Genomic DNA, 9,062 nt, shown 5'->3' on the forward strand with positions numbered 1-9,062 from the left:
ACCTAAGCTCCTCAGCAATGTCAGGCAGTACATTGACCTCCTTAAAGAGAGGCAGCAGGACGCACAAACCTCCAAACTGCTCACTGCTCCAGATGTGGTGATAGAGGTGGTTCCCCGTGTCCTGCATGGCTTCTGGGAGCTTCCTCCTCACTCCCTACTGAACATGGCCTCCCAGAGATTGAGCATCCTCTCCACCAGTGTGACAAAGGCCACTTTGGATCGAGTGTCCAAATCTCTCCCAACAATGGAAAACCAGGACATCTTCTCAAGGTCCATCAGAGGTGGCATGGTGCAAAGTATCCTGTCTGAAGTCAGAGAGAAATATCCAGAACAGATTCTGCTGAACAAAATTGCAAACTTTGCACCAGAGCTGCTCAGAACAATTGCTGATGTAGCAAAGAAGAGCATATGCCAGATCTTCCAGCCCACTTGTGAAAGTCCAGTAGTGCCTGATGTTCTTCCAACTAAAGAACCTCATTCTGAAGGTCTGCCGAAGTCACATGTTCTTCCTACTAAAGAACCTCCGTTTGAAAGTTCACAAATGGCTGATGTTCTTCTTACTGAAGAACCTGCTTCCAAAATTCTGTCTGATGATCTTCCCAGTGAGGAACTCCCTTCTGTAAGTCTATCCATGTCTGAGCCAGTTGTCTCTATTACTAATAATTCAGAGAAGTCTGACAACATTCAAATAAAGGAGAAAAAGAAGAAAAGAAACGGCTTCTTCCAAAAATTCAGAGCTCTGTGCTGTTGTTGCTTCAGACCCCAAGAAACTGACTGACTTTGAGAATCCCACCTGTTTGTTCTAACTCTCCAAAATACAATAAAATCACTAATCAACATTTCTGATTAGTCTGCATCGATGATTAAAGAATATTTTCCTTCAGATGTTTATAATAGTCTCTTAGGGTTCTCAAAATACCTCCACAAGTCCAACAATTGTTAACATTTTGTTATTGTTATTATTTTTAAGAGAATCTGAACTTATTCTTACTCTTAACATATCAACAACATTACTGTTGTTGATATGTTAAGAGTAAAACCTGGAAATTAAATTAAAAAAGTTCCCAACAATTATTAACATTGCTTTACATCTTTGTTTTTAAGGGTCCAGATACACGTTGGCACATAGCAGGACCTCAGTGTTAAAAAAAATAAATAGAGAAATAATAAATAAAAACTGTGGTGCGTACCACTGGCGGTACTTTGGCTCTCTCTGGTGGTACGCGGGAAATCTCCTTTTTTTAAGATTAAATAATATACCATTGTGGAGGTATACAAAGACGACACGAAAGTTCCCGGGGCTCTTCTGGGAGCAGGAGTCACCCAGAAAATGTCTCCCCGAGCCTGAGTCCTCATCGCCAACGGTCGCGGCCACTGCAGAGCGCTGGCGGGCTCGGTTCCCTGGTCCTTAACACTGCAAAGGCGGTACACCGCTGTCACGCTGATAGTAAAAACCAATACCAATTGGTTAAAAACACAGCCCTTTTCCACCGTGCCACGATCCCTGCCACCATCGATGAGTCGGAGGCCCCTGGAATAATCGGTGGGGTTGCGGGAGATGCCGTCGGTTAATCGAAAACTATTGCCTGGATGCCGAAGGTTCTGGTAGCCAGGAGAATGCGATCCGCTTCTTCTGCGAGTGAGCGGTAATCCTTTGCGGCCAGCAGCGGGGAGTTGGCGAGGCCAGCTCGCACCGGCACCTGCCGGAGGAAGACGTGAGTGAAGAGAAATCCGCCGTCGTTCGTTCCTAGCAAGGATAGCGTGCTCTCCATGAGATCTTTACCATCACCCAGGCCCGAGAGAGAGAGGAGTTGCTCGGCCCGCTCTGCGTCAGAGTGAGTAGCGCCGCAGCTATTTCCTGTCGTCGGCTGAAACGCCACAAAGAGCAAACTGAGCTTCCACGTGCACAAACCAGGAAGGAGGGTCGTGAAGCCAAAAGTCCGACAGCTTAACCGCCACAGCAAAAATTAAAACACACAGCCCTGCTATCACTTCAGACATAAATGGAGACAGAAAACTAAACAGCAGTGGCGTTTGCAGGGTTGCTGAAGTTGGGCTAGCTGGTATATAACGATGTGCTGCGTTGTGGCTAGCTATACAGCTATGGTTAGCATAATATAAAATGTGAAACTGGAGGATGAACGCTAACTTTTTTCCACTTGATAAAAGTTAATGTGAGGGTTCCCGGACGTTAGGGACAAATGAAACCGTATGGTAGGATGTTGTTAGCGGACCAAACTTCAGTCAGGAGATTAACTGCAATATAAGGTTAGTCATTAATATACTGCTGCATGGGCTGGGCTGCAGTTACATCGTAAAAAAAAAAAAAAAAGAGCTTTAAAATGAACAGTGATGATAAAAATCGATCCTTTTCTATGTAATCTGAACAAGATTACATAAAAGATACAAAGCATTAAAACATGTTAAAAACACAACAGCCTTAATAAATGCAGAGTAGCTTGGACCCGGAAGCAGGTTTCATCAGGTCACTTAAAGATTGGATATCCCACCTGCTGTGAATGTTTTAATGCAATACAGTTGTTGTTATTATTATCACTTGTCACATCCTGTTCATGAGAGTTAATATAAATAACATTCACACAAGAAATAAAATTGTCTCGTGTAAACTGTATGTGGTGTTAAATAGGCCTATACTACTGTACTTTAATGTTGGTCATAAGGTACTTCAAGAGCCATATATTCTATGAGGTGGTACTCATTGTGAAAAGTTTGCGAACCACTGCCCTATACAGTTGGTATGAAGGTGGAATTCAATGAATGAATCTAAGCATAATAATGCAAAATAATGATGTCACATTTAAAAACATGAGGACCTACATGTGAGCTTTAAATTTCCAGGTTATGAAATCCCACTTACCTTTAAATCTAACCTCTCCTGTCCTGTCCTTCTTATCTTTCTCCATCTCTGAGTGAAGTTAGCTCACTTTCTTTTCTCTCTCTGTGAAATACAGCAGCTGGACCTTTACTTAGTGACACACTGTGTTCTTCTGACTGCACACAAACAGTTTGTGTGTTTCCTGGGCCCTATTTCAGGAAGCCGGTTTAGAAAACTCAGCGTGAAAAACGATACTCAGGGTTGAGTAACCCCGAACTGTCCAACTCGGAATATTCGGTTTCAGAAAGGCTGATAACAATTAGTTCAGTCAACGCGGAGTTGCTTTAACCCCAAGTTAAGCACGCGCACGAGGATACATAAAGCCCTGATTAGTGGAGCACAGATTAAGCGAGTCACCATGGAGACGGAGGGAAAGAAGGCGCGGTCAATGTATTTTACAGCGCTTGAGGCCGAAATCCTGATGGCAGTATATGCCGATAACATGCAAATTTTGCAGAAAAAAAGTAACACAGCCTCAGCTGCAAAAGAAAGGGAGCATGCATGGCAAAACATAGCCGACAGAGTCAATGCGTGAGTGTTAATTTAAACATTGATCGAGGGATTTCCACCCATTTAACACGTTATTTTATTATATATTATTTTATTTTTTATTTCATACATTTTATTTTGTGATGTGATGTGAGCGCAGGTGCAACCCAACAGGCCCCAAACGTTCCTGGCAGCAAGTAAAAATGAAATATAAAATATAAATATAAAAATATAGTCCAAACAGGTAAGGTGTAATTGTATTATGAGCCATAGTGCTTGGTCTGTTTGTCCGATGTAAATCAATTGCAGTTAGAGGCTACATTAATTTCCCCTCTGTAAGCACTTATTGAAATTATCTGAGCACATTACAAGTACATATTTGCTTACTCTGTATGCTCAAATGTGACCCGTTATGGCCACTAGAAAAAAAGCGGAGGCCCGAAAAACAGGTGGGGGTCCTCCACCACCACCACTCACAGAGCCTGGCCACTTGGCTTCCACATTTGTGATAATGTTGGCAGCATCACATATGATCTTCACAGTGCAGAGAACACAAATTAGCATCCATTACTAATAATGAAATAATTTGTTAGTTTGAAATGCTACAGGGAGCTATGTACCTGTACATTAATGCTGTGGAAAGACTTCCTGTTCACATAGTCTCCTTCATTTACTGAAGGAGCAATGATTGGAATGTGAGTGCCATCTGTACAGCCAATCACGCCTGGGAACCCTGAAAATAAATGTACAATTTAAGTAGTAGTTCAAGTATCACCACATCATGAATTAAGTTTTGTTCATCCTGATACCTGCAATTTTGTGGCATCCCTCTTTGATGAATCTTGTGGGTCTATGACCGGGGAACACCACAGACGAGTACAGGAGACGTTTCAGTGCAACTGTAACATTCCTGACTGCCCGACAGACGGTAGCCTTGGAAACGTGCTCAGCGTCACCAATATTATACAGAAAGCTCCCGTTTGCAAAAAACCGAAGTGCAATACAAATAATATGTACAGAACTGAGAGAATGTCCGCGATGTGTCACATGAGCAATATTAGGCCTGAGGATGTTATTCAAATAAATTATATCGATCCCAGGCTGCCTCCTGGCTGCATGCCAAATATCCTTGGGCAAGATACTAACCCCATGTTTGCCTACTGGTGGTGGTCAGAGGGCCCGGTGGCGCCAGTGTCCGGCAGCCTCGCCTCTGTCAGTGCGCCCCAGGGCAGCTGTGGCTACAATGTAGCTTGCCATCGCCAGTGTATGAATGTGTGTGTAAATGGGTGAATGACTGAATGTAGTGTGAAGCGCTTTGGGGTCCTTAAGGACTAGAAAAGCGCTATACAAATGCAGGCCATTTACCATTTTACCATTTATAGATTGTGCTGAAAAACGGTAACGTTCACACAGAAAATCATCAGGAAATGATAAAATGTCCAAACGCGCTCTAATCACTCTCTCCCGGCGGAGAGCTCTGCGGAGAATTTGGGCTTCAACATCTACTGGCTCTTCAAGGAAGGAGCACGCCATGTCTGACACTTCCTACAGTCAGGTTTCTGACAAAGAGGCGGAGAACGTCAGGGTTAGTTGAAGTAAACCTGCTAGGGGGCAGGTTAGCTTCACGGAGTGTGTCGTCATAGTAACTCACTCAGAATTAATCTAAACTCGCTTTGTGAAACCGAAAACCCAGAGTTTTCGTTAACTCAGGGTATACTTACTCAGAGTTTGCACTAAACCGGCTTCCTGAAATGGGGCCCTGATGTTTGTTGAGCTGATAGAGGTTAGGCTCCTCTAGGCTCGCAGTGACTTGAAATAATAACTCCCCTCAAATGTTAAATCAAAAGTAACGAGCCTGGTTTGAAAATGTAGAAAGTACCGATAGTTGTTTTAAAAACGTAGGGTGTAAAAGGAAGAAGTTTTCATTTAAAAAAAAAAAAAAAAAACAAACTACTCAAGTAAATTACAGACACCTGAAAATTTTTACTTAAGTACAATAACAAAGTATTTGTACTTGGTTACTTCTCACCTCTAGAGAGAGGGCACTGAAAAATTTAAAAAAATACCTTACTGTTGCTGTCTTATAGACATCCAGTGCCACATAAACGCAGTAACCGACAAGTAAGACAGCACAGTGGTGACATGATTACATCTTACCACAAGAGGTCGGTACAGAAAGGAAGAAACTGAACATTTAAGTCACAAATACATTAATGTAGTAGACACAAATTATGCAGGTTAAGGCATAAAAAGGTAAAACGTGAAAAGGTAAGTGAGGTAACCAGGCTGAAAATCTGTATTTTCTTATACTGCACTCAGTCCGGTAAAAAGACTATACTTAGAACAGAGTGTTTGGAATAGTCTTGCTAATTCTTCTATTTTCCTTTACCTCCAGCGATGGTTGTGTGGGAAAATCCCCGTAGATCAGCATTTTCTGAAATACTCAGATCAGCCCATTTCGCACCTGCTACCACGCCACGTTCAAAGTCCCTTAAATCATCTTTTCTTCCCACCATTCTGATGCTCAGTTTGAACTTTGATGGGTCATCATGACCGCGTCTGCATGCCTACATGCTCTTCTCCAGCCATGTAAGTGGCTGATAGATATTTGTGTTAATGAGCAGTTGAGCAAGTGTGCCTAATACAGTGGCCAGTGCGCGTATTTTAGTTATTAGGCCCTTTTAAAATGTCTTACTGCCATTTCTGTCCGACTATTTCTAGTAACAGCTGCAGTGAGTACATCAAACATGCCTACAGATGTCTTACAGCAGTCTTCACACAACAGGAGGTGTTTTAATTATGGAAATATTTGTTAGTTATGGTGGTATATTGATTTTTTTTGCCACAGACAGTGACTAAGTCTAATTTACTCCTGACCCCATGAGCCCTGATGTGAACATTGGATCTATACTTTTATACCTCACTTAATGGTTTTCGTGTTCAAATTGCCCAAATAGACTTTAAAGTTTTTGAAGAAGGTTTAGAGTATTTTTATAGAAATGCAGTAATTACAGTGTAGTACAGTGTGTAAGATATATATTGTAGAAGAAGAAGAAAAAACATCCCACAGCTTAGTGGTGCCAAACGTCAAAAACTCTATTTGGAAGTTCTGATTGGAAAAGGGAGGAAAACTTATATTCATTTTTATAGACCTATTACACAGACTGTGTGCTGACTGAACAGGCTGAGGCTGAAGCCTATTTTCAAGTATCATTAAAGTTACGGTGTATAAAATCTCACCATTAGATGTCATTAGATTGCAGTCAATTCACACACACCAATCAGTTAAACTGCAGGAATGTCATAAAGACATAAAGACCTGGATGGCCTCTGATTTTCTGCTTCTAAATTCAGATAAAACTGAGGTTATTGTACTCGGCCCTGAAAATCTTAGAAAATATGGTATCTAACCAGGTTGGTTAGATACCATATTAACGTGGTTAGCTTATTAATACGTTAACGACGTGCAGCCCCACGCACGTTAACTTGCTGACGGAGATTTGGCGCGTTAATGTGGTTATGGCATTAACGTCATTTTAACGAGATTAACACTGACAGCACTACTACAAACCCATCAGCATATGTGACACTTTGTTTTTACTGCATTTCAACAGTTTGAAGAATTTGATGCCGTTTTAAAAGGTGACAACCTGAGAATCAATTTAAGTAACAATGAGTAATCTCTTTTTTTTTTTTGATAGGTGTTGTTCAACATACCCATATATGATACTGTGGAGATCTGCTAGTATCCTCCAGGTTACAGGGCTCAGGTAAGACCCAGACCCATCCAAACCAAAACTGAGATAAAATATCAGGTGATTTCTGAGGACTTGAGAGTGGTGCTGATTAAATGTCTCCTTTTATTTTTAGATTTCAATGATGATGGAGTTCCTCAGACTTCAGAAGGAAAACCAAATACCATCGAGCCTCACTGCAGAACATATGGGAGATCTTTTGGTGGAGAGGAGCAAAGAGACAGTCAGAGTGCAGTGAGTTACTGTGACACCTACAGACCATCCACCTCACACCTGAAACTGTTTGTGCTGAAGTGTAAATATCTGAGAGAAAACTTCTCTTTTGTTTTCTTTTGAACACTTTGGGAGTTTGAATTGGAGGATTTGGAAGAAACAGAAGCCAAACCTCTTCTGAAACTGGTAAGACTAGAAAACTTTTAGTCACTTGGAGATCTTTTTTTTCCCATGATGATCACATAACCTTTCAACAAAACTGCAATGTAAACGTGCTTTCTGTTTCAGGTGTGGGCAGTGAACATAATACATAAAATGAGGGACATCAAGTTTCAAGCCTGGATGCTGCTGGGATTTCCAGAGGCCATACCTCCTGAATTAACAGTCCAGCTACAGTGTTTCAATATTTCTGTGATTCTTTAAATAGGTGTAAAAGATCATTCTTATAACTTTATTCTGCAGATCACCTAAGCTCCTCAGCAATGTCAGGCAGTACATTGACCTCCTTAAAGAGAGGCAGCAGGACGCACAAACCTCCAAACTGCTCACTGCTCCAGATGTGGTGATAGAGGTGGTTCCCCGTGTCCTGCATGGCTTCTGGGAGCTTCCTCCTCACTCCCTACTGAACATGGCCTCCCAGAGATTGAGCATCCTCTCCACCAGTGTGACAAAGGCCACTTTGGATCGAGTGTCCAAATCTCTCCCAACAATGGAAAACCAGGACATCTTCTCAAGGTCCATCAGAGGTGGCATGGTGCAAAGTATCCTGTCTGAAGTCAGAGAGAAATATCCAGAACAGATTCTGCTGAACAAAATTGCAAACTTTGCACCAGAGCTGCTCAGAACAATTGCTGATGTAGCAAAGAAGAGCATATGCCAGATCTTCCAGCCCACTTGTGAAAGTCCAGTAGTGCCTGATGTTCTTCCAACTAAGAAACCTCATTCTGAAGGTCTGCCGAAGTCAGATGTTCTTCCTACTAAAGAACCTCCGTTTGAAAGTTCACAAATGGCTGATGTTCTTCGTACTGAAGAACCTGCTTCCAAAATTCTGTCTGATGATCTTCCCAGTGAGGAACTCCCTTCTGTAAGTCTATCCATGTCTGAGCCAGTTGTCTCTATTACTAATAATTCAGAGAAGTCTGACAACATTCAAATAAAGGAGAAAAAGAAGAAAAGAAACGGCTTCTTCCAAAAATTCAGAGCTCTGTGCTGTTGTTGCTTCAGACCCCAAGAAACTGACTGACTTTGAGAATCCCACCTGTTTGTTCTAACTCTCCAAAATACAATAAAATCACTAATCAACATTTCTGATTAGTCTGCATCGATGATTAAAGAATATTTTCCTTCAGATGTTTATAAGAGTCTCTTAGGGTTCTCAAAATACCTCCACAAGTCCAACAATTGTTAACATATTAGTGTTATTATTTTTAAGAGAATCTGAACTTATTCTTACTCTTAACATATCAACAACAGTAACTGAAACCTGGAAATTAAAAAAAAATCCCAATAAATATTAATATTGCTTCACATCTTTGTTTTGTAAGGGTCCAGATACACGTTGGCACATAGCAGGGCCTCAGTGTTTATGAGTTTTCTTCAGGACTTTAATAAAAGGACCATCTACATGCCACAAAGCTGATCAGAACCTCAAATGTCTTCCAACATCCTCAGATTTGTGTTTTACAATTAAGAGGAACTCTTATTTTTGC

The 9,062-nt window shown here is 41.4% G+C and overlaps 1 protein-coding gene across 3 annotated transcripts; it reads left to right on the top strand.

The window, feature by feature from the left end:
• The first annotated feature begins 1,046 nt into the window (after window positions 1-1,046).
• LOC113017189 (uncharacterized) lies at window positions 1,047-8,740 on the top strand. 3 transcript variants are annotated; one of them, XR_003271416.1, is made up of 4 exons: window positions 1,047-1,835; window positions 7,087-7,155; window positions 7,256-7,539; window positions 7,642-8,740. XR_003271416.1 is itself a non-coding variant. In XM_026160346.1 (4 exons), exons 3-4 carry the CDS (start codon window positions 7,262-7,264, stop codon window positions 8,594-8,596), a joined length of 894 nt encoding a protein of 297 aa, XP_026016131.1. In that variant the 5' UTR covers window positions 1,047-1,835; window positions 7,087-7,155; window positions 7,256-7,261; the 3' UTR covers window positions 8,597-8,740. The 3 variants fall into 3 exon arrangements, 2 of the variants coding, with proteins under 2 accessions (XP_026016131.1, XP_026016140.1); XM_026160346.1 differs by having other exon boundaries at window positions 7,256-7,374; window positions 7,816-8,740; XM_026160355.1 differs by having other exon boundaries at window positions 1,047-1,715; window positions 7,256-7,374; window positions 7,816-8,740.
• The last annotated feature ends 322 nt before the right edge of the window (window positions 8,741-9,062 follow it).

The sequence above is a fragment of the Astatotilapia calliptera genome, chromosome 3 (assembly GCF_900246225.1).
Source record: "Astatotilapia calliptera chromosome 3, fAstCal1.2, whole genome shotgun sequence".
NCBI classification, from domain to species: domain Eukaryota; kingdom Metazoa; phylum Chordata; class Actinopteri; order Cichliformes; family Cichlidae; genus Astatotilapia; species Astatotilapia calliptera.

Excerpts from the sequence above, each read along its gene's own strand:
- LOC113017189 (XM_026160346.1), top strand. The coding sequence starts at position 7,262 with ATGATGATGGAGTTCCTCAGACTTCAGAAGGAAAACCAAATACCATCG. Across the intron at positions 7,375-7,815 it reads AAAGAGACAGTCAGAGTGCA|ATCACCTAAGCTCCTCAGCA; the intron begins GTGAGTTACTGT and ends TTTATTCTGCAG.